The 24,857-nt window shown below is 39.6% G+C and overlaps 1 protein-coding gene across 1 annotated transcript in view; it reads left to right on the forward strand.

Moving 5' to 3' along the window:
* The window catches only part of SVEP1 (sushi, von Willebrand factor type A, EGF and pentraxin domain containing 1), a gene marked incomplete at its 5' end in the record, with an annotated part of 121,788 nt that overhangs the window by 30,173 nt on the left and 66,758 nt on the right, over window positions 1-24,857 (forward strand). Inside the window, 6 exons of the mRNA XM_082301334.1 lie at window positions 10,685-10,843; window positions 11,089-11,268; window positions 16,190-16,369; window positions 20,649-20,846; window positions 23,246-23,364; window positions 24,598-24,727. Coding sequence (XP_082157460.1) covers window positions 10,685-10,843; window positions 11,089-11,268; window positions 16,190-16,369; window positions 20,649-20,846; window positions 23,246-23,364; window positions 24,598-24,727 — 966 coding nt within the window. The remainder of the gene's footprint in view (window positions 1-10,684; window positions 10,844-11,088; window positions 11,269-16,189; window positions 16,370-20,648; window positions 20,847-23,245; window positions 23,365-24,597; window positions 24,728-24,857) is intronic.

Here is a 24,857-nt window from a genome sequence, read left to right on the forward strand (position 1 = left end):
TGCTGCCCTTTACAAAGAGAACAAGTCATTCTGCCTTTTCAAGGTGGAAAAATTACATTTGGAGAAGTGGGACAGAGAGCTCAGTTTCACTTAGATGTGCAGAGAGGTTGAGAACCTGACAGTTCTTGAGACAACATCATGCTGGTGTTTCCCTGCTTACAGACGCTACTTTAGCACCTTTTGTCAATACTGATTGACCAAATTGCAAGGAGGGGTCTTAGAAACACAACTTGCTACCCTGGGATTCCTTCTCTATGGGAGAACTCCAGCATTGCAGAAAATTAGGTCTTTGCAGAGTGGCTGTCTAGTGGGGGATGAATAGTATGGTTCAGAAATGTTTTCAATGGCAGTTCTTCACAGAAGGAAGCTTCACTAGACTGAGGTCTGAGGTTGTGTATTTGGTTAAGATATTGCAAGATAATCTTTTTTATTTTTCATCTTTTTTTAGCCTTTGTAGCAGAAATGTTAATTTTGTTGGCAGCCACAGGACTGAGTATTTAAAAATCCTTTCTTCAGATCTGAAGTGACCCTCTTCCTGCAGTAGACATTGCTTTAGCAAGAGTCATGTGTTCTTAGCATCTTTTGTATCTTGCAAAGGAGTGAGAGGCAGGGGACAACTGGGGAAAATGAAGTGAGAAGCAGTCACTTCAAGTGCTTCTTGAGCAAGCAGCAGTTAACAGTGAGCATAGTGATTTAGTTGTTATCTCAGTGCTCTTGCTTTCCATAAACAGGACTTTATTTTGATATACATATTTGGATAATATTAAAAGAATTCAGGGAATCCTGTCAGTTTCCATAAGAGTTTTGCTTGAGGAATGGAGAATGGGATTTATGGCATTTTTCACAGTAAATCATGAGTATCAGTAGTGATTCCAGGAATTAAGCAGGAACTATAACATCAAGATTACAACAGTTTACTGAACTCTATGCAGGGATAGTTGGGGTAGTTTCACAATATGTAAAAAAATAATTGGCAAAACCACCACTTTTTATTGCCTGATTACTGGCCTGAGCTATTGCATGTGCTTCAGCTGTCTTAAGTTAACCAAAAACTCTGTTTCCTACCCTGGGCTGCTAAGTAAATAAACATGGAAATAGTGACATATGTTCTCCATCTGCACAGTCATGTGCTATTATCTTCAGTGCTCAGAAATGTTACTTAATAGGAGTATAATCACTGTTGTTGAAAAGTATACTTAATGATGAAAATAAGGGATATGGAAAAGAGGCCAAGTTTGGCACCTAATGCAGTAGTGACAGTTTATTGAGGGTCTGGCAGAAATAGCTTCTCTTTCCTGTTTATAATAACTTTTACTTGCTGCATTCCCCAACTGTGTTTGAGCACTGGAACTACTCTGATCTGCAGAAAAGGAGGCAGAAATAGGTATCTGGCTTTTTGTTTTTTTTTTTTTAACTCCAGGATCATATGCACAGAAGCTGTTGGGAGTGGGTGTTGGAAGCAACAGCAGAAAAGGAGTATTTCTCATTAGACTATTATTCAGGAATGTACAGGGCTCTGTTAATATTTTGCCAGAGAGAAAATTCACAGTTTTTGTACCAATGAGAATGAGAAAATCTGAGGATATGGAGTCTCTTGACTACTGCTGGATTCCCTATACAACTTGCTTCTACCAGGAAAGCCAGTTTGCTCATTCAGTTTGAGCAGAGAGTAATTTTTGGTTACATTATTAAGTCCCAAGAATCACTGAACACAAAACTGTTCAAGTTGCTGAACATAGTGGAAATGGGTTTTGAGCCACCAAGTACATTCTTCACTGCAGTGACCTATCAGTGCTGTGAAGCTTGGGGTACGTGCTTTGTCGGCTTCTAAACCGTCTCCCTTATTTTGTTATACTGAGCAATCCCAGGAGAAGGTGATGTGTTGTGTTAGCTGTAACATGAGACTCTTGCTCCCTGCTTCTGGAAGAAAGTGTAGCTGTGCTGAGCAAGTGCTGGCTGGATTGTGGTAACTGCAGCATGTCCAAGGGGTCGCAGGCAGTGGAGATTCTCACTTCTGTCCAGATTCCTCTGGGTGTAGCACATTAGGAGTTGTTAAAGAATGAGTTTTTTCATCCCAGCTCAGAGTTCTCTCTTGCCAAGTAGTCCATCTTTCAAGCTGTCCATAAAGGAATTCTATTTCTTGTTTCCCAGTGTGTGCCTCTAGCTCGCAGAGCAGTTAGCTGAGCAGCATAGACTGCAGCCCAGGGGAGCTTTTCCACTCTTCCGTATCTAACAGCCATCACTTGGGATCTGGCCTAGGGATAATTTTAGCCCTTTAGGCACCAGTTGCTGATTATTAGTCTTTCTTGTTAGGGAGGTAGGTGGTAGATTGTGCAAATATGTCCTTTTCTTGTCCTTCTCTTTTCCTTCTTGACCCAGAACCCTTTCTGAAAGGGTAAAAGGACAAGAAGAGTTATTTGATGCATCGTACAATGGTTAGACCAGGTCTAGAGAACCCTGGGCTTCCAGTGCCTTCAGACAAGACAGATACTAGATCTCTCAAACAGGTATTTTCTCAACTATGTGTAGCACAAACAAAACATGTGGATTATCTTTAATGAATTTTTTTTTACATCACTCTGTCTGTTTTGGGGGGGGGGGGGGTTAAATTTGCTTTTCTAAAAACGATTGTGTAACTTCACAGCAATAATGGCAAAATGGCAAACAAGTGCATCTAGGACAGGATGGTGATGCTCTTTTCCAGTGTTTATATACTTAAATCGCAAGAAGCTATCCAGGGCACTTAGAACAGTACTATTTAGAGTAGCATATGCTATCACATCAGCAGTGATCAAGGTTTGCTGAGGAATGTGTGTCTGTGATTATGATAAATACTATGTCCAAAGAAGCCTATTGTATAGCAGTGCTGCTCTAAGCAAAGTATTTTCAGAATTTATTGGATTTCCCCTTTTGTATAAGGGTCTCACTGTGCATGAAGTTTTAGACATAAAACCTTCACTTGCCTGCAAATAAATTCATAAATAATACTTATTTGCATAGCAAACTTAACAACATTAACTGAGTTAACTTCCCAGAAAAAGCCTTTTTGTAGTTTTGGAATTAATTTTATGCTTTTAGCACTACAGCTTCTAGAAATACGTGAGGACATGAGGACATACATCAATATTCAAGGCCTAAAAATCAGTAGTGCTGGTGTGAACTGATATCTGTAGCTGATAGGCATATGTATGTTTGGGTATCTCCTCCAAATGTATCACGATGGCTGGATTTTATGTCCATGCAAACAGCAAACCTGTAACTGTCTATAACGCACCAAGACTTAAACCCAAAGAGCTTCATTTCAATACGAGTGCCTTTTCTGTATATAGGTACTGCACTTTTCTGTATATAGGTACTATAGGTTGTCAGGATCTATCTTGTGAATTTGTTGTTTGAATGAAGCATGGGTAGGCTTCCTCTAAAGTTACAATACAGTGCATAGAATCTGGATTTTTATTCTTATTCTTAAGTAAGCCACATGCTTTGAAACAAAAAGAAAAGTTCCCTTCTGTAAAAGTATATGTAGTAATCTTTATCAGTAGTCTTTATTTTTATGATTGTAAAACATTTATAATACATCTCACAGCTCTGTGTCCCTGCAATACAAATGTGGTTCAAGTATGAATCTGTTTAAGGCACTCACCAAGCTTTAAACATATAATACTTGGCCTGCTTTTTAAAAAAAGTTTTAAAAGTGGGCATAAATGGATTGTCTATATATTCTGAATACTGCTGCTATGACCAAGGAGGGTATTTTGCATTCAGAGTCATTGCTTTGCAGTAATCCTGTGTAAATGTGCTGGCCCCAAGCTACCCAGAGATGCTCAGCACAGGCAGCCCTTCCTGTGGAGAAGTTTCTTGTTGGCATCCTAACTTTTAAAAGCTGTGGTGTCTCTTGGGCTTATATTCTTCAAGCAGGCAGATTGTTCTCCACACCACGTATGCTTGCAGTACTAGGATGGGATGCTCACCCAAGGACTGGATCTCCTTCCAGGCAACATCTTCTGCCTCATGGGAGGGGATCCAAGATTCTCATTTTCATCAAGAAAAAGTTTTTTCTTCTGAAAGTTTGTTATGACTGTTTGAAGTCCTTAAAAATCTAGAGCTAAATCATCTCTAAGTGTCATGGCAAATGCTGCAGCCTACTTGGTAGTGGAATATTGCAATTTCGCTGTCTGTAACCTCAACTGTAAGGTCTGAGTGAACCATCCTCTATGTATCATGTAGAGACACAGCTAAACTTCTGAATTGTTTCAGCCTGCTGCCCTTGCTTTAGAGGAAATTTGTAGAACCACTAAGGAGATGGAGCAAAATACATCAAACAGGAACAGACATCTAGCTTGTTAAATTGCTAATCATGTTGCTTTGAGAAGGATGCTTAAAAAATACTGACAAAGAGCAGATGGCTGAGCAGGCTCAATGCTGTCTGAAATTAATGCAGAGCACATGCTGGGGATAATAGGAGATGTTAAAGAGCTGGAGAACATGCTATGACTTAGAAATCTTTCCCTGATTCCTACACGTAAAGGCAAGCTCAGGGTTTTCCTTTGCAGTCTTTATACAAGTCATACATGTCAAATGTTTAACTAAAGCCACTTTCTTGCCTATTTCTTGTAACCCTAGCATGCTCCTGCCTCGTTTTCTTTTTTTTTTTTTTCTTTTGTTGTATCATACCTGTTGCAAGCTGCAGAAAGGTAGATTACTGTATCTGCTAGAAGTTTAGATTTGCTTTTCTTTATCTTTCTAAAGGCATTTCATAATCATGATGTGGCCAACCTGAAAAATCTACCATATAGAGGATCTTAAGAAAAACCATCTTCCAAGATAATTAAAATGTGACAACAAATTTCTGGACGTAACCTCTACAACAGAGAGCCCGTTGTGTGGAAAGTCTTTGAGAAGCAAGCTTAAAGATCTTTGTGTGCGGGTTCAGTGAAGTATATTTTAGAGGTTGTGGTGGTCTGTAATCCTACTGGCCCAAGCTGAGAATGGCCCATAAAACGGTTACAGCAATAGCGAAGAGGTGTCGCTGTGAAATGCATGGAGATTGCAGAGGACTGGGGAGTTCCATGAAGCTGTGGCATCCCATGTTATTCACATTCTTCCATTGCAGAGGTCACTCACACATTAAGTGTGCAACAGCAGCAGCAGGAAGGTTTTGGAAGCAGGAGGGAGGTTTGAGCAACACTGTATGCTAGTACTGCAGGACATCCCAAACTCATCTTCTGCTGCAGCAGTAAGTAGGAAAGTGTCAGGAAGTCTTTGACTGCTCGGTGTGGAATGGGGATCTCCGTTTCCTCTGTGACACCGTGGCTTCTCCTTGTAAAGTGTATTTTATTTGGCAGGCTATTTTCAAAGGAAATTCATAATAGCCTCTTGTTCCTCCTGCTACTTCTAAGAGAGGATGTGCTTGGCCCTTAAACAAATTTGATTGTGTAGTACTCTGTCATGTTGAGAGATGCAGATATGAACATAGAAAGATGTAGCGCATGATAGATACTGTACTGTAACTTCTCTGTATATCCTTCATTATTAAGGTTTTAATTCCCATTTCGTAAAATAACTAAGTTTTATTGTCAGGTCTATTCATGGTAGCAAATTTAAAACATGACTAATGGCAAAGACGGCTGCCAGAGCACTTTTTTCACAGGTATTCATGGTGTACTCTGATTCTGCAACATCTGTGTTGAGTACCTATCCATGCAATCAGTGTCACAAAAATAATTACAATATCATAAGCACAACTTGATTAAATGAAAAACTAGGCTTTCTTTCCTCATTGAAGATGTTTGGAGACTGAGTTATAAAGACTATTTGAGATTTGCATAAAGGTGTCATTTCATTTAGGCTTTACACTTCTGGGGAAAAAATGAGAATTACGGACTACAGTTATCAGAGTAGCTGTGTATGAATAGAGCTCAGGTTGATGCAGGAGAAAGCAGGATATTGCCTAGCTGATTCCTGCCATATCCCGCAAAAGATAAACCCTTAATCGGATGCTTCATTAGCATAAAGTGTGGAAAAAATGCTCATACCAGGGATTACTTAGTAGAGGTAGTTAGTGGGAGAAATTATGCATTGAAGAAAATACAAAATCCCTCAAATTAATCTTTGAAATACATGGAGTTTGAGTCTCCTCTCTCTTAACACTGGGATTATTGAAAAATAATTCCATTTCAGTGACTTAGAGCACTAGTGTAGTTGGGGAGGAAATTGAGTTTGCCTGCTCTCCCAGGATTTTGAAAGTTTTACATTTTTAAGGCAAAAATGTTTATCCTTAAAATTTTTACTTGTACTTTTAGAGGAAAAAATGTGATCCTGTGTCACAGAGTAGAAGAATCCTTTTCCACATAATCTCTACCTGTTTAAGTCCAGACTGGAGTCTTTACACCATTGTGAGGGTTCAATGCTGACTGGCTTAACTTTGCTGCTGGCTTTAGTATTTGCAGTGTTAAAGAAGCCAAACTGGATAATATGTAGTAATTGTTTAGTGAGTCTTTGAAATAAGCCTTTGTTTATGTTGCCACTTTTACAACATTAAATTCTTCTTGTATGAAGATTAAAATGTCAGTTATTTCATTACTGTAGGAAGGCAGAACAGAGTTCCTACTAAATTTGAAAGTCTGTTCATTAATTTTTAGTGGCCTTTTCTAACATTCTATTGTTTAGATTCAAACAACATCTTGACACATAGTTATGCTGTCAATATGGTTTGTTGTCCAAAATGTTTTTCTGTCTGCCCTGTGGGTCTTTGTTTCTAGCAAACCCCTGTCACATTTCTTTTCTAGTGATTTCTTTTCTATGTGCAACTTAAGTAAGAAAGTGCATTCCACTGGTGGCCCAAGATATCATCCAGTCCAGTAACGTTCAAAACCAGAAGAGACATGCTGGATTTCCTTACAATTTTTTGGTTAGTTATATACTCTAGGAGAATATATCTGAGGAGGAAAATGCAGGAGGCGTGCTGAAGTAAGCATTCATTATCATTTCTGGTCAGAAACTTATTGCACTGTCATTACTACAGACAATAGAATCTGCATGTGAGTTCTTGACAAATATCTACCATTTTATGAAAGCAGGTTGTTGATGACAACTTCCATGTGAGCCATCTTTGTGTGCTTGGGGAATTTGGGCCTTGTGCTTGTTTGAGTTAGCACATTAATCCCTGCTTCCAGATATCCTCTAACAAAGAGGTAATCCTCTGGTGTAACTCAGTGTTCACTATTCTGGTCTCAAGAGGAGAATTACATCAAACAAAAAGCATTTCCTTGCTCCCCCCCCCTCCCCCCCACTACTGGGCAGAGAACAACATGGTTCACATAAAGAAATTCTCTTTTTTGTTGAGGAAATCATGTATGCAATGTGGACATGAGTGTCCTCTCTGTTTAAAGGCTGATACTGTTAAAATTGTTTTCCCATTTTTCAATTCTTGCCTCTTTTTGTCATTCTTGACAGTGATGGATTGGTGCTTATTTACACTGGGGTTTATTCACACACTGTTCTGAGGCTTTTTATACCGTGACATTGCTGGAAAGGGGAAGCAAATGTCAAAAAAAAATTTAATTGTTTTTACGGATTAGCACCAAAGAACATGATCTCTCTCTGTAGTCATTTTTTTGCTGGCATAGAGTTGCTAACTGCATGCTGGTGACAAGAATGAAATTTGATACTGCTTGATCCGTGGAAAAAATTCCTGACTGTATGATCAGTCATGGATTGAGCCACGTGTGCTCCTTAGATGTGCTGTTCCCTTAAGCTCTGGCTTACCTTTGAATCCATCACTGAGTGTGGAGTTGTGCCGTGATGTAGTGCTGGCTGGGATGGGCCTGCAATCTAGCTGGGTCAAGTGTGGACAGTCTAGAGCAGGTGGCCAGGGCTCTGCTCATCCACAGCTGATTTTGAATGGTTTTAATATGAGCTGAGGCCAGGCTAACCTCTGTGACTGTGATGGAAGTGCACTATTCTTAAACCATCTCTTCCACATCTCAGGATAGAGTGTGTGATCTCACACACTCAAAATATCTCTGTAAGCCAGTGCTTTCTGGCAAAGATTCTGATTGTAACTTGTGTGGAGTTTTGTAGTTTGAATATATCTAGGGTATATGTGGGATCAATGAGCAGGGATTCAGACTTGAAAAAATTCCACATAACAAGCCAGGTTAGAATATAGCTCAACTTCATGCAAAGGCAGTGATAAGCTTTTGAAGCATACAAAAAGAATGAGGACATTTGGGGAAACACGTTTTTCTCAGTAGAGACATTAATAACCATTTTAAAAGTGTTATTTACCTCCTGCTGCTTGACTGGAAAGAGCAAATTGTAAGTGTGATTTCAGAATTAATAATTTTCTTCAAAGCTCTAAGCAAATTGCTGGGTTTATTGTTTAAAATGCTCACATCATAGAATGGGTGATTATTTTTATCCCATATTTCTCAAAACAGAAACTTTCTGCTGGTTTTTTATCTAAGGTGAGGTTGAAAGGAGGAGAGAAATTAGGTTTGGGATTTGTTAGTTTATGGTCAGGGATTTTTTGGAATGAAACACCAATGTCATTTTATATGCCATGGAAAAGACAGAGACTAATTTACTTCAACTGACATATGGAGGGCTGCACTGTCATAGAGCAGGTCCCCTGTGATGCTTCATTTTCACTCTTTCCTGTATCCTCTTGGATGCACTTCATCACTTTGTGCTGGATACAGTTTTAAAAAGAATGCACAGAGACTTCCACAGAGTGCCATATGGAAATATTTCAGAGATTTCAGAGTAATACCTCTGATACTCTGATCATCTAAAGCAGGAGACAGTATTTCAGAGTCATGTGATGTCAAGATGGGAGTTTCTGCACAGAGAAAGGAAAGAAGCAGTAGAAGTCCAAGAGGATTGTCTTGGATGAGAAGAACAGGTGCATTATAAAAAACAGACTTTTTTTTCAAAATACTTTTCTGAAAATCCCAAAACAAAAATTAAAAAATCCCAGCTCTAAATCTGATTGGATTTTTCTGCCCTATTTCCTTCCTGAAATGATTTATTTTGTACTTATATCCCTTAGTGCAAAGGCTCATTGTCTCTTTAAAAGTGTGTTTAAAATAAAAATTTTTGAATCCAAATTACAGCACCCAAAATTGCCTCTTTCCTGGAAGCAGCTCAGTTGCTTTCTTCAAAAAAAAAAAAAACACACACACAGTTTTCTGAAAAGCAAACAAAAGTATTTTCTCTGGAACCTATCCAAAAAAACCATCCTCCTTCTGGAAAGTACCACCTGTTCATATTGGCTGATTTTTTTTGAGGTATATTCCATAAAACTTGGCTTATGAAAGTCAATTCTCTCATGACAGATAAGGAAAAAGGAGAGTGGATTTTCTTTTGTCTTTGTATTCTGGGTTTTTTTTCTCCAGTTGCCTAGAAAGCAGTAAGTTTTCATTAGTAAGACAATAGACAGAGTGTCTTAGCATCTAACGGGCAGAACAGACAGAGCTGGTCTAACATCTACCAAAGCAGAGACTGATACTGCCAGAATGTCACAACTCCAGGAGATACAGCTCCACAGGAGAGACCAGCTCCAGAAGCAGGGCACACCTAACTGTGTAAGGAGGAAGTCACTTGAGCTGTTTATGGCTGTACAGTTCTTTTTACCATGCAAAGCTACATCAAATGCTGCAAATTGACTGTACTGAGGGGAGCATATGAGAGCCTGACCTGCAGTCTGCAGGAGAAAATGTGGCCATTTGGTTGACAGTGAAGTTAATGGAGAGAGAGCTTTTTTGGTTGGGTTTCAGTGTTAATATTGCATAACCTTCTCAGAATATTTTCTGAATTTTCATTAGGAGTTACATTTTTCAGAACAAGTGTCTTTGAGTTCTGTTTCAAGTGGTAATCATGTTAATCAAAACTTCAGTTTAGCAGCATCTATTAATTAGTCCCTCCCCTAATTCATATATCTTGTGAAAGAAACACAAATAATTACAGAGATTTCCTGAAGAATAGAATTCAAGGCAAAGAGCAATAAGACTCAGAGTTTTCAAGCCAATCTGAAGTTCTCTGGTGAGAGGTGCCTTTTCCCTATGCATTTTCCCTGCCTTAGGAAACATCACCTGAATGTTTTTAAAGCTTGTGTGTGTAGGTGCACAGAATTAAAAACATGAAATGCAATATAAATGAGTTGAAAAGCTTCAGAAGTAGTTGCTTTAATTAATCCCTTCATTTTTGGTGCCTCGCACATTTTAGCACATCTAGTATATAGACCATATATATCATATGGGGGTTTTGCTGGCTTGTATTAGGTTTTTGTGATGAATCTGTATGCGTTAAACATCTATGTAGTTTTGAATGTAGTTAAGTCTGAACTAATTTTTTACACTTCTGAATCAAGAATGTCTTCATAAGGTCTGCACAGGTTTTGTCAGTGTGTGTCTTCTGGGACTGGGTTTCTTTTCAAGATGATTAATCATGGATTTAATGTCAGTCCCCGGACAGTCACTGTAGATAACTCCACTGAGTCTGGTAGGCATTACTTCAAACCTCTTAACAGCTTTGCAGTACTTTAAGTGGAGAATGCTCCTGCCCTAAGTGACACTGAATATATAGATGAATAATGTAAAAAGAGTAAAGCAACACACCTGAACAAATCTGCTAGGTGAAAGGTGAATGTCCTGAACTCATTTCTGTTTTCTTTTGCTGAAAGCTTGTCCACCAGGAACATACAAGCCTGAAGGTTCGCCAGGCGGAATCAGCACTTGCATCTCATGTCCTGATGAGAATCATACTTCTCCACCAGGAAGTACCTCCCTTGGGGACTGTACATGCCAGGAGGGATATCGTGCTGTAGGACAAACCTGTGAAGGTAAGTGTTTCCATCCAGGAACAGAATACCCCTGGAATGCACAATGCAGTGCTGGGACAACTTTTTAAAGTGGCTTTGTGCTGTGAGGGTCATGTCAAATTGCATGCAAGATTTTCTCTGTTGTTCCAAACCAGAAAAAATGCCAAGGTGCAAGCTGAGTTAGAAATTTAAAAGGATTGTTTTCCTTCAGTGTCCTATTGCCCTCCAGCTAGTAACCACTTTGTTGTGGCTGTTTGATTATTTAGTTGTTCACTGCCCTGAACTGAAGCCCCCTGAAAATGGTCACTTTGTCCAGAATGTCTGCAATAATTACTTTAATGCTGCCTGTGGAATCCGATGCAAAGCAGGATTTGATCTTGTGGGAAGCAGCATCCGGCTTTGTCAACCAAATGGGCAGTGGTCTGGATCAGAGGCTACTTGCAGAGGTATGTGTTTGAAAAGTATTTTTTCTGTTGTTCGTTCAATACAGTGGTGTTCTCTACTCACTACATTGTTGGGTGTGCAGATCTGATCCTGGTAGTCCTTGTGTGAAAGAAAGTTCCAAAGGCTGGCTGTCACCCCAATCACTCTGTTTCCCTCCTTTCTAAAATGGAAGGAGGACTTCTACAATGGAAAAAGCAGAGCAAGATTTACTAAGCAGACAGTCTTTTGCAAGTGAATATACAGTCACCTTCCCTAAATCTCTCTTCACCTCTCTCCACCTAATTTCTGTGAATTTAGTATCTACACTGTGTAAATCCAGTGAACCTACCAAGTACTTAAATATGTAACAAGACCTTGTCACATGGCAGTTTTAGAACATCCACCAGACTCTCAGCTTAGAGGGGCATTGGTGCTGGGAGACATTAGCCATGGAAGAATTCCATTTTGCTTTCTTACAATTTCTTCTTACCAAAAATAGGAAAGCTTGGGACTTGAGCAGGGTCTTCAGAAGAATTTTGAGTGGAATTTCAATTATAATATCCTAGCAGTTCACTATAGAAGAATGCCAGCCAGAAAAAAAATAGGTGTGAAAGGGAAGAGATACAAGAAAGAGCATCCTGAAAAATGTTAGTTCTGGATTTTCTGATAGGAACAGAGATTTGTTTTGCTATTATTTGTCTCTACCTGAGGCTGGGTTTTTGATGGTTTAGAATGAAAACTGCAATTCCATGTCTGTATATCTGGTATGTCTTCTAAGGAGAGATTGTAAAAGAATAAACCAGGTAGAAGCCCTTATCTCCTCAACAGCCACAAGATGCAGTTCAGCATGTTTAACTTGATTTTAATGCCCCTAACATTAATGTGCTGCCCTGAAAGCTAGTAAATTAAAAGCCATCAGCTCATTCTGTAACTCTTGCCCTGGCCTTGGATTGATCTTTGGAGGCATTAGCACTTCATGACAGTACAGCAAAAACTGCAGCCCTGAAAGAAACAGCAACTTATGGTTCTGAAAGGAGCAATCTGAGCTAGAGATCGGTCTCTTGGGACATTCTTCCTATAGCAGTTTACTTCTGCCTAGATTTGCAGGACATTTCTTCAAATAGTTCTGGAAATCTTAGGTTTCCTTTTTAGCTTCCAGTGACAAGAGGCAGGAAGGAGAAGCTTTCAATGGAAAATAAATTGCTGGCCAGTAACATGAGGGTATCTTGAGTAGCAGAACTTGGAGCTGTGGGCTTTCCAGCAGTCAAAACATAGACTGAAGATGCATGCTGCTTCAGGCAGACTGGGATATTGGGGGACCCACTGTCAAAGCTTCTGTCACACAGGAGCCCCTTGTGCAAAAAATCTGGGAAAAGCTGCAGTCAGCCACAAAGAAGTGATCCTTCATCTTCTCTTTCATGGAGAAGTGGAAGATTCTAGTACTTGAAAATCTTGCTGGAGCATTTAAAAGAATTCACCTACTTGGTGTTGGGGTGTGATCTTTCTTTAACGGGGAATTTGAAGGTGGGGGAAAAGCACTGAGATACTGTCTTGATATTGAGTTAATATCCTTTGAAGCATTGGAAGAATATATTTTTGCTTTTTTTGTGCCGTTGTCCATCATACTGAAGACTTCCAGTTTAAAAAAAAAAAAAGTATTTAAAATCCTACTGTTACATGTGCTGGATCTGCTAGTCTTGATTCACTCAGGCTATGAAAGGGAGAAAGATCAAAGGCATGGTTTATAGCCATTTTGTTAATCCCAGGAGTATTTTATCACATAAATTAGGAAGGGAGAGTGAAGGAAAATCCCTTTGCACTGCTTTGGATTTTGACATTAAATACTCCTCAGTTCTTTTTCTAGCTAAAATCTGCTGTGCTATTAGAAAGTGATTAATGCAGTCGTATGTCACGCAATTAACAGCAACCCAGGAAAAAAACAACTGCAAACCATATATTTAATCAAGAACAATTTATTAGGAAAAACCCCAGAGCAAGCAGAATATACTCTATTGTTGTTACTGTTTTCACTGGCTTTATGGAAATGTTTCTTGGTCGTGGAAAATATGTTACTGATAAGAGGGTGGGTTGGTGTTTAGTGCTTGGAACCATGACTGAGGTAACGTGGGCTCAGTTACAGGTTTCTGCCAGAGCCATCCTGAGACACTAAGTGTGAACACTGAAACACTTGAGGAGGCAAGAGCACTGCAGCTGTGTAGTCCTTCCAGAAGAAATGTCTAGACAGCAGGTAGTGAAGGGACTGCCTTCTCTGTAGGCACATTAACATTGCCAAGAGTGTCCTCAGTATCTTAATTCATTTAGGCTTCCTAAGTAGTAGAGTTTGGTAGAATTTGCTTCTTTTTATTGCAGATTGGGTATTTCTATTTCTGTAGATATCTTAAGAGAGCAAGCCTACTTTCTTGTATATGAAAGATGTGAGATTCAGCTGTAAATATGTTTTTCTTACTCCCCCTACTAGAGTTAAGATACAGCATATTACAAAGCTGCTCTGAAGCTCAGAGTGCCTCTCACAAAATAGGCCTTTCAAGATCATTTTTAAATATGGTTCCTAAAGAATGCCTGTGTATATGCAAGAACAAGAGGAGTAATACTTTCAGAGAGTAAAAGTGAGACAGTGGTAATATAAGGATATATTAGGTACATCTGCATGGCTTATTTTGCTTCTTTCTCATCCCATATACATAGTTTTTGCTACAGACTTTTTTTCCCTAGGTGTCACCATAGCTGTTTAAAAAAAAGAAGACATTATTTAATATGTGTTGTTTGTAGCTTTCAGAGGCTTTGTAGTTACTGGCATTTATGGAGCTGGCTTTCATTTGAAGGAGCACTCAGGCCACATGTCCATTAATTAGTTTGAGGTGCCTAGTGGTGTCCACTTGTATGCAGAGTAAACAATTACTGGAGAAAGGAGAGGCTGCCAAGTTGGTTTCCCTTTGAGTGTGTTTCTAGAGGAGATCACATTTTGCCTTCTACCTGGCACCAGCAAGATTAGGTTAATTGGTAAAATCAGCTTCCCAAAACACAGCAAAGAAGTTGTCCAGCTCTCTGAAGCCACCCATCACCAGAGGTTGCCCTCCTGCCAGCAAGGTAAACAGAAGCTATGGAAAACAATCAAATGAGAAAGGATTTCATGTTGTGAGGAAGGGTTGAGAGGCTGGGAGAGCTGGACCTGTTTAGCCTGGAGAAGACTGAGAGGAGATCTTACCATTGTATATAAGTATCTGAAGAGGAGGGAGCCAGGCTCTTCTTGGTGGTGCCAAGCAGTAGAACAAGAGGCAGTGAGCAGAAGCTGATGCACAGCAAGTTCCACCTGAGTATGAGAAAGAACTTCTTCACAGTGAGAGTGACTTGAGTACTGGAGCAGGCTGCCCAGAGAGGTTGTGGAGTCTCCCTCACTAGCAAGACTCAGAACTGTCTGGACACAACCCGGTACAATGTGCTCTAGGATGACCAACGTAAAGCAGAGAGGTTGGACTAGATATGCTCCAGTGGCCCCTTCAAACCTTAGCCATTCTGTGGGTTTAAGGAAATGTGGTCTTCTTGATTATATTTTCGAGCAATCACGCCATTTGCCCTCATGGTTTTTTATCCCTCTTTTGAACATACTGAACAGTATCTGCCAGCTTCAGCTGAGATCAGTTTTAAATCAGAGTTTTCGACTCATTTTGGAAAGCCAGTGGCTGCTTATTGGGGTATCGTGATCATCACATACTCATGTCCAGACAGTAGGTGTATACAGCTTAGCTATTTGAGGGACCCAAAGGCCAGGCAGTGTGTATGTAGTTCAGAGTTTTGTCTGGACGGGATCAAGGGCAAAAATGCTGGAGCATGAGATCCTAGCTTAAAAGGATCTGCACTGAAAAGGCCGTACAAAGGAAAGAGGTCCTACTATAAAATCTTGAGGTTGTGACATTGAAACAAAGAACATAAATCCAGTTCATACCAGTGCTACTTTTTTGTTACTATGATCATTCATCTCTTTGGGGATCAATCTTAATTACAGAGTAATTTTGTGCTAGATTGCAGCATCAGGATTCAGTAGTAAAACCATAAGACAATCTCAGGATCACTCTTCACTTCCCTGCTTCCCTTTCTGCACACACATCCTGCACAGGACTGCATTCTCCTTGGAATCACACTGCTTTCAGTGTTTGCAAGACGTTACAGGAGAAAAGCCTCTGTGCTGAGCAGCAGCCAGGACCGTCTCCATGCCTGACACCTGAAAGGGTCTCTTTTGTCTCAGCAACAGCCTGATTTGTTCCTTTTCATCTCTCATGGACCTGGTATACAAGCCATATAAGTTCCTTCCTCCTCTCTCTGTCTCCGTCAGCATGCTGAGCATCTTCTTATTGGCTGAGGCTTACCCGTGTCTGTATTCCCTGAATGCAGTCCAGAGTGCCGGAGAACACTCCTGAGTACCAGGGCGCTGTCATCTGACCTGTTCATAAGCTCTTAGCCTGTTGCTTGGTGTGTTCTCAGCCCATACCAGCCTGCCAGTTGGAAATCCCCCAAAGAACTCTCAGACGTTGTTAGAAACTAGGAACTCCGAAGGACACACAATTTTCCACAGGATTCCATATGCCGGCAGCTGTCCTCTTTTGAAGGCATTACCAGCTCAGGCCCCACACTGTGTGCCAGATGCACAATTAGTTTGTTAGCTTGGACTTATGTCAGTACTTATGTGAACTTGGAAGTGTGTGCCCAGCCTCATACATTTATTTCATGTAAGACTGTTTCCGGAAGAGGAAGGTATCAAGCCTTTGAAAAAATCTGCTCTGTACTAGCTCTATTCCCTAAATTCGTACAAGTTACTGTAACTAATGTACAAGATGGTATCTCTCCCACCTCTGAAAAACTGGGCAAAGTAGTGTAACTCCACTGATACTCAGTGCTCAGACTGAACTGGTGTTTTTCCCTTTGCAGTTCGAACGTGTCCTAGACTTCGGTCTCCTCAACACGGACACATTAATTGTTCAACAGCGGATATTTCCTATAAGACAGTATGTTTTGTGACCTGCAATGAGGGCTACGAAATTGAAGGAAACAGCAAACTCACCTGCCAGGGAACCTCTCAGTGGGATTCAAAGGAGCCAAAGTGTGTGGGTAGGTATCTGACCTAACTCTGTCTGTTCATGTCAGTGCACAGCCTTTTTCAACATGCTGACACAGATGAGAAATTCTCCATATTTTGATAACTGGTGAAGCTAAGCTACAAATGAGAATTTTTGTATGGATGTTTTATACCGATCTTAGAAGCTGGGGAAGGGCAAAGGAATGTGTAAATGGAGAAAGTGTCATTTAAATCCCACATGGACTGCTGATTACTGAAAAGTTGTTGTGTCTCATTAGTGTCAGACACTGTCACACAGTGTGTTACAAGAAACATAGAAGCAGTAGGTCTATGCTAGGGATTGAATATGAACAACCAGTACTTTGAGTTACCATCATAAAGCTAAAGTTGATCTGCAGGCAACGACTAGCTTATGTTAGCCAGGCCCTGTGTAAACCACCCGAGTAAAGGTGCAGTAGTTGTCACTTTTGCTGGACTCACAACAAGGAAATAAGAGATTACACAAGTTAGGAACTAAGCACCTCTGTGTCAGAATTCAGGGGTCACCCCAGCTGTGCAGGGATAGCTAGGCATGTCCTGCTGTTCCAGAAATAAAGGACTATATATTTCAGAATTATCCATTTAGGATTAGTGACAGGTCTTGAATTAACTTTGAAAAGTAAGATGATGAAATACAGTTGAAACACTTTCAAGCACAGACTGAAGGAAAAAAAAAAATAAGCACAAGTCTAAAATCCAGCAATTCAGAAGCTGATCCAGTGCTGACTAAAGTCAGAGTGAAGTATATGTCACCTGGATCCAGTAAATACAATGGCAGTAGGGTGACTTCATTTGAACCTGTGGCTATTTCTTTACTGTTTTATTGCAGTCTTAAAAATGTGGACTTTGTGTGAGACAAGCACAAATTTCTAACTGTAAGTACATTCTCTAAAACGATGAAAATAATCCACAAGAATTAATTTAACAAGATGGTTTGCTAAGAGATCCTAATCTTTCTTCTCTTAAAATCAGTGGAAAAACTTCAATTAACTTCAAAAGGAAGGGCCCCTGAAATCTGGTTGGAATATTATAATTAGAAGATTAACCATATTCATCAGTTGAATTCATCCTTCTTAGCTTAGCATTTTGATTAATAAAATCCAGCTCTACTCTCTATCAGAAGATTTCTTCACACCATGTAATATTGCCTCCATTCCTGGATTATCCATGGCAATATCTTATTTTTGCTGAGTCTGAAAAATCTAGTGAGAAAGTTACCTTTGATTGTCAGAAAGGAAAGAGTGTTAGCTGGGAAGCATTTCTGCTGCTTCTTGTTGTGATGGGTGTTTAGAGCAAGCTTGCTGGAATTCTGGTTCAATATAAATGTGTGGAGTTTTATTCATGTAAGGATGTATATCAGAAAACTGATGCTGTATCCTCCTCAGAAGCTACTCTTTGTACCCATTTTCTCAATTATCATCATTGTCAAGGAGGTATTGTCTTTTTTATTTTTAGTCCAAATAGCTCCTGGTTACTATTTACCATTTGCTGGATAAAAGGTGCTGGAAATCCTACTGTATTTAGGCTTTTGTAATTGATAATTTATTAATGTCATATCCTTCTGTTAGAAAACTGGAGTTGTCTTCAGTCTATTACCTTGAAACAGATTTCTTGGACCTCAGGATATTCGTCTAGCTGGTTTTCTGAATGCTTTTCAGTTTGACTGCTCATCAGTGCAAAGTTTGCCATATTTGCAAGTTAGCTCACTGAGACTGCACCACAGCCATCTGTAACCATTACTGTCACTGTACCACAACACTGCCTGGATTGTTTACAGTCACTTCTGTGGGGTCTGTTGTCGTGCATCTCTTTCCAAGAGACTGGAAGGTAATGCAAGCTTGGATATTACATAAGTTTTAAATTTTTGTCTTTTCCATTAAAGATATTGTTAGCAATGAGCTACTTTTGAGTAGGGTACATATGTTTTATAGGTGGGTGACAAACAAGATATCTGCTGAAAAGGGAAGCTTTGTCATTTCTCCAGTTTGAGGGGAAAAAAAGCAAAACCAGAAAACCTCCACAGCCATGTTCTTGTGTTTCCTACCCATTGGCAAAAGTTTAATATCAATCACTTTAAAATTAATGAGTTTTGCAAGATGCTTTTCTCCTTTCTTTGTCCAGTGTTTAGTGAAGTAAAAATACAAATGACATCCAGGGTGTTGATGCCATCTAGCGTTGAAAGAATTACTATTTCTCGCTTCTGATTGCAGCTGGCCAGTTTTTTTTCCCTGAAACAGTCTTGGCAAAGGGATTGAAGAAAAGAGGCATGATTTGCTTTATAATCTTCTTATATGTCAAGTTCCTTTTGATGTTAAGAATTACAATACAGTGCTGTGTTTCATCACAGGTGGTTGCAGGTGAAAGCAGGTTCTTGTGTCTCCTTAGAAATACTTCTTTTCTATTAATTCCTATCAATATGACTAATGTCATGTATATCCCTCTACCGTTAGTGAATTCCAGACTTTTGGATCAGCTTGATCAAATTCTGGAATTGAGCACTGATAAAAAAATCTAAACAACACTGTTACAGTTGCTTTTTCTGGTAAAAACCTGTCCTACTTAGAAGAAATTCCCTTGGGCTAGATATACCAGATTTTATCCTGAGTTTTTGTCAGACATTTCAGGATTGTGCTCTACTTGGATTTTTCTAGTATAGCTGGATGTGTCTCAAGCAAGAGTCCCAGCTGTTTTTGCTTCCCAAAGAGCTGCAATTTCCTCTGCTTTTCATGCTTACCTGTTTCAGTTTCTCTATTTGTTCCCAGAGTAATATACATTTTAATGCTTTTAGCTTGTCTCTTCAAATATTTTTTTTAAATTGTGATCTTTTTGCTATTTGTTAATTACCTTCATATGGTGAGCAACCAGAACTTAGGGTTTGGGGTTTTATTTCCTGACAGAGTTGTTCCACCTTATAGAGCCAGCAGTATCTGCCTGAACGGAACAAATGTGTTAGAAGTGTTTGTGACCTGTGCATCCTGTTGAAATGAAGTGCAATTATTAATTGCTTGGACTTTAAAAACTTAGGTATTGAGGGTTTGCATCTCAGGAAATACACAGAATTCTTAGAGTCTTTAAATTAGTTTCATGCATAAAAAAACAGTTTTCTGTTACTTGCTGCATGTTTTGGGAAAGAAGAGGAGATTTGAAAAGGAATGTGAAGTGTTTTGAATGTGAATCATTTTTCTGTCATTAAACCATTGCTAAGAGCTCAGTAGAGCTTCCCTTTTGTGTAGCTGGGTTGGGTTGCTTTTTGTGTGCTCTTGGTGTAAAGACCTGTCTAATTTCTTCACTGATGAATTATAAAGAGTTAAAAGTCTTCTCATTGGCTCTGAATAAGGAAGCATTTTTCATGTGTGTTTGCCTATTTTCTGTTGCAAGAAACAGTACTGGAAGTGCACAAACCACATTCATGGGACACCCCTTTTTACCCTCTTTGTTAATGCCTCCATACTTGAAGTAAAAATAACATTCCTAAAAACAACCGCTTAAGAATGAAACAAAGCTTTTGTGAACCTGTTTTAATACATTGTGGTTTTTGCTTTGATGCAAATGGTCTTCAAGATTTGTAGTGAACCCTAGTAACAAAATAGTTCAAAACTTCTATTTTAAACCTTTAAGCAACCATCAACCCTTCCTGATTTTACAGAGCTCAGCTGCTTCCTATAGTCACCGTGAGTCTTTCCAGCTGTTTTAAACACAGAACAGACCAAGTCCAGTTTCGTTTGGTTTGGAATGCAGTAAGCAAAATCAGATCATATCCCTAACCTATAAGGAGTTCATGGCAGAGTATCTTTCTTCTTCTCTCTTTCTTATTTCAAGATAGAAACTGTAGAAGGCTACAGATACGTCTTCTATTATCTCTCTCCTGCCATGATCTAGTTTTCGTAGAAGCAAGGAAATGCAGCTGCAGAGCAGCCATGAAAGAGGAAGATGTAAGGAAAAGAAGAAGAAGAAAAAAGAAAAGTGAATCCAGAGAGTGAGATATAGGGGATCTGCATGAATATTACCATATTTCTGTTTCAGTGAAGAGCAGGAGCGAGACAACAGAAGACCTGATAAACTGGCTGTTGTTTACTTCATTCAGCACTGAAAGTCAAGTAGCAAAGTTTCATCAGGTCATAATGTTTTGATGCACTCATACCTCTACAGACTCTTGAAAAGACCATGTATTTTCTGCTCCCACTAATTTTCCATATGACATTATTTGCAGGTTTTTTGAATGTGTACTTTGTGTATGTCAGTTATAAATCATGTTCTACTGCTGTCTTGCAGAAAAGCGTTGTCCCATCCTCCAGAAACCAGCACATGTGACAGTTCTCCCTCCCAGATGTGGGCTGGAGCCTGCCATTTCTGGGACTGTGTGCCAGCTGAGCTGTCCCCAGGGATTCATCCTATCTGGAGCTAGAGAAGAAATAAGGTGCATTTCATTTGGGAGATGGAGTGCAAACATCCAGGAGGCTCTGTGTAAAGGTAGAGACCAGCACAAAATCATGTCTGTGTACACACGAGTGCAGAATTGAAGGGAAGCACACAGCAAATAACTAAGTAAGGTCAGGTTTGAACTGGGGAAAGTAAAACTTAAACAGTGTGTAAGAAGTGTTGCCTGGACCTTTATAGCTTGGCTTTACTTGTAGTTTGTAATAAAAATGTGGAGTTCAGAGGTCACTTGAGTGTCATCTTGTAGTGCTCATCATCAACTGCCTCTCCTGGGCTCCATCTCTCACTTGTTAGGTGGCTGCCTTCTAAAAGGCCTGATGTGCAGGTAAATTTAAAATTTCAAAGTAGAGGTAAAAGCTTGTAGCTTAAAAATATTCAAAGTGAAGCCCACACTTCTAGTAAAATAATGATAATACTATCATTACTGGTTTAGCACAAGTTTATAAACCCTGTCGTCAGAGCAAAACTGTGAAGGCTGTGTAAGCCCTGGCTGATAGACTATAGAGAAATATTCATTTCAGTTGTCTTTGAGTGGCTATGGCTGTTGACATGCCCCAAGCAACAGTGCACTAGAGTTAAGGCCAAAATTGGCTAACATCAAGTGCATTGGCTGACAAAGTGTAAAGTTGGCAGAAGATGGTGACATGCATTTCAATACAGAACTGCCATTTCATGTACAGTTCTGCCCACCTCTTCCAGGAGTGCTAGGTTATTTATTCCCTTACACACATGCATAACTGAACTGGAAGGGGTCTGGCTCTGGATTATGGCAGGATAAAAACAAAAGTCTGGGAATATGCTGTTCACCTCTTCATGAACTATTGTGCTCTGAGAATTCTTGCTTTCACCCCAAACTGGGGCCCTTGCCAGCCACTGGGTGATGGAACAGTACAGAAAACAGTTACGGCAGTCATCGTGCCAGGTCGCTACAGAAACTGAGGCTTTTTTTCTCTGTACAAGCCAGGAAGATTTTGTCTCTCTCTTTAAACATACTGTTTCCCGTTTCATGATGTACCACATTGTTTTTCTGAATCTCTTGTGTAAACCTGGGCCAAACCACAGTTTTTAATATTTGATGGGATCCCAGCACAAGCTGAAGTGTTTAGATCAAGATAAAACAGCATGGCTTGGGTTCAAGCTTTTAGATATTACCAGTGCATAAACCCCTAATGTAGGAGGCACTGAGAAACTCTGAAGGTTATTCTTTTTGAGTAAAAATGAACAGTTGTATTTCAATTCTTTCATTGTTGTTACTGTCTTTCTCTGTTTTGCTGCCAACATATTTGGCCAGTTCAAAAGAGCCATTTTCTTTCTGACTTATTTATTATTAGCCCTTTCAGAGAATTTCACTTTCAAATGGAATTTGCCCCAGCCTGAAGGCTGTGGTCAAGGGAGTGTGAACCATAACTGGTAGTTATTTATAAGAGTACATTTCTAATAAAAATTTCATTTGAATGAGTTCAAAGGAAGGCAAAATCACATATATTTATTACTTTTCATTCTTAATTATGTAATTTAATTGCCCAAGTTATGTCTGTACCGGAATTATTTCATAATAAAAATATAAGTGGTATCAGTTCTGAGTTGTTTTAAAGCCTCTTGGGCATAGATGAGTTCAGAGCCAAATGTGTCCTTGTCCTATGAGTCTAGAGACCATTCATCAAGCAACACCACAGCAATAAAATAACCTGACCACAAATGTTTTGGGAGGCTCTATGCCAGGGAACTGAAGTAGTACTTCAAGTTTGTCAGAGAAACTTGAGGTGTAAATGTTGGTAGTGATGTTACCCATATTGTACCACCAGTCCTCTGGAACCATCTGGCACTGTCACATGTCACAAAAAGACTCCATTTGTCCTACATTATACCTTGTAATAGGAGTTTGTTAAGGAACATTTCCAGTAACTGCTGCCCAGATTTTGACATTGTTACTTTTAAGTCAGTTCCACAGCATGCTCCAGAGAATTTGAGAGTCACTATTGTCTTGTTCATAGTTTATATATCATGTCACAACTACTTCCAGGTTTTTTTAAGTCACTGACTGTCAGAAACAAGTGTTTTCATCTGTATGTGTCCTGTGTCTGGACAGGGAAGGGATAGAGAAGGAAGGGATGAGTAATAAAAGAAACAAATTAATTCTTACTTATTCCTTGGGCTTTGGTTCTGTGTAGAAACCAGAATATTCTTGTACTCAGTGATAAACAAAAATACAGCAAAAATCAGTCCTTTCCACAGGAGAATTTACTAATCATGTGTGAATCTCTAGGCAAGAATTACAAAGGGGCAGAGACAGGAAGTTTACAAAAATATGTACATTTATATTCCAGGCATTACGAGAAAGAGTGGTTATAACAAGTTTCAGTCTAACCATTATAGAGGTTTTACTTCCGTAATACCACATATAAAACTAGATTGTCCTTTTCCTGGTTTAGATATTGAGGCGCCTCGGATCCACTGCCCAGACAATATTGAGACTGTGACTCTGGAACATCATAACTCTGCTAATATCAGCTGGCAGGTACCAGCAGCTGAGGATAACTCTGGCGATGAGGCAAGTCAAAATCTCTATCTATTTAACTGGATGTGGTCTTTCTGATTTCGATTGATTTTATCATCCGCTAGAATTTCTTTCTTCTGATAAGCAGAAGCAAAATCTTCTAGAAAATTTTATCTTGAGAATTCAGCATTTTCTGTCTTGATCAGAGTTTTGCAGCCACAGAACACTGCATGGAGTTTCAGTGCATAAAACCTCATACGGTTAATTTATGTGGTAAAAAGAAAGAATGTTCTCTTGTTTATAATATGAAGACAGCTGCTTTAAAAATGAGCACTTAGAATGTGAAGAAGTTTAATAAACTCTTCTCAGAAGGAAGTAAACCAGTTCATTAATCTAAAGGGCTAACAAGTACACGCTGGGTTAAGTAAAAACTAATTTCAGCTTCCTAGGTGAGAAAGAGAAATCTGATTTTCCTGTGCAAGGTTCAGAAGTGGTGCCATTGGCCACCATAGGTGTCAGAGGCTTGGAAATGGAATTACCAGGAAAACTTGCTTCAGAGCTGTTTCATAAAGAGCAACATTCCGTACAGGCTCAGGCATGATCAAGTTACAGCAACTGAATGCTTTATCAGGAGTCAGCAGAGGAACAGTGAGTCTGTGTGTGCTTTTAATGCAGGAGTTTTTTGCACTAGGAAACTGAGCTATCCCAGTAAAAGAGATTGAAGTTCACACATTTTCATCTGTGGCATAGCTGTTGTCAGGTACTATAGCTCTGCTGACACAGGGGCATTCATTGAACTGTGGAAGCCAAGTGCCGTACCGAAGCATCTGTGGGCTATTGACTCATACACATACATAGATTCAAACTGCATATGTAACTTATGGCCCACAACTGTGTGCTCCATTCCTCTCCCAGGTCTGTTGCCCTTGCAGCTGGAGAGCTGTCTGCAGACAAAACAGGTTCTAAGCCAATGTAGCGTGCCTTCAGTGGCATTTGACAAACAAGCATCAGTCTGGAATTTTCTTAATGCACAATGCTGTAATCTGCAACAGGTCAGGGTCCAGATCCTGACTAGGGAAATCCTTGTTGCTATAAGGAAGGCAGATTTAAGAAGGGACATAGATCACCCTGGTGTAAAGTCCGTCCTTACTACTTTAAGAGGCTATTTGCATTAAGCATGAACAGGCTTGACATTGAAGAATACTAGTCTGTCCACTTTTTGAAACATGAATACCATGATTAGTAACCAGCTTTGGCTTTTAAATAACAAGTGTTTTCCTTTAACAGGTCTCAGTTCGTGTTACCCCAGCTTTCATACCACCATTTCTCTTCCCAATTGGCGAAGTTGACGTTACTTACACAGCAACTGATAAGTCAGGCAATGAGGCAAGCTGTACATTCAACGTCAAAGTTATTGGTAAGTGCTGGTAAAAATCACTGGGAAGGCTGTCTGTCATGGCTGCAACCTAATTTGTGCAGAAAGAGACTGTGAGTCACTGGTCTTTATGTGTGCAGTTATAAGCCCAGGACTATTGTCATCACCATTC

This window comes from Coloeus monedula (genome assembly GCF_965178545.1).
Source record: "Coloeus monedula genome assembly, chromosome: Z".
Classification (NCBI taxonomy): domain Eukaryota; kingdom Metazoa; phylum Chordata; class Aves; order Passeriformes; family Corvidae; genus Coloeus; species Coloeus monedula.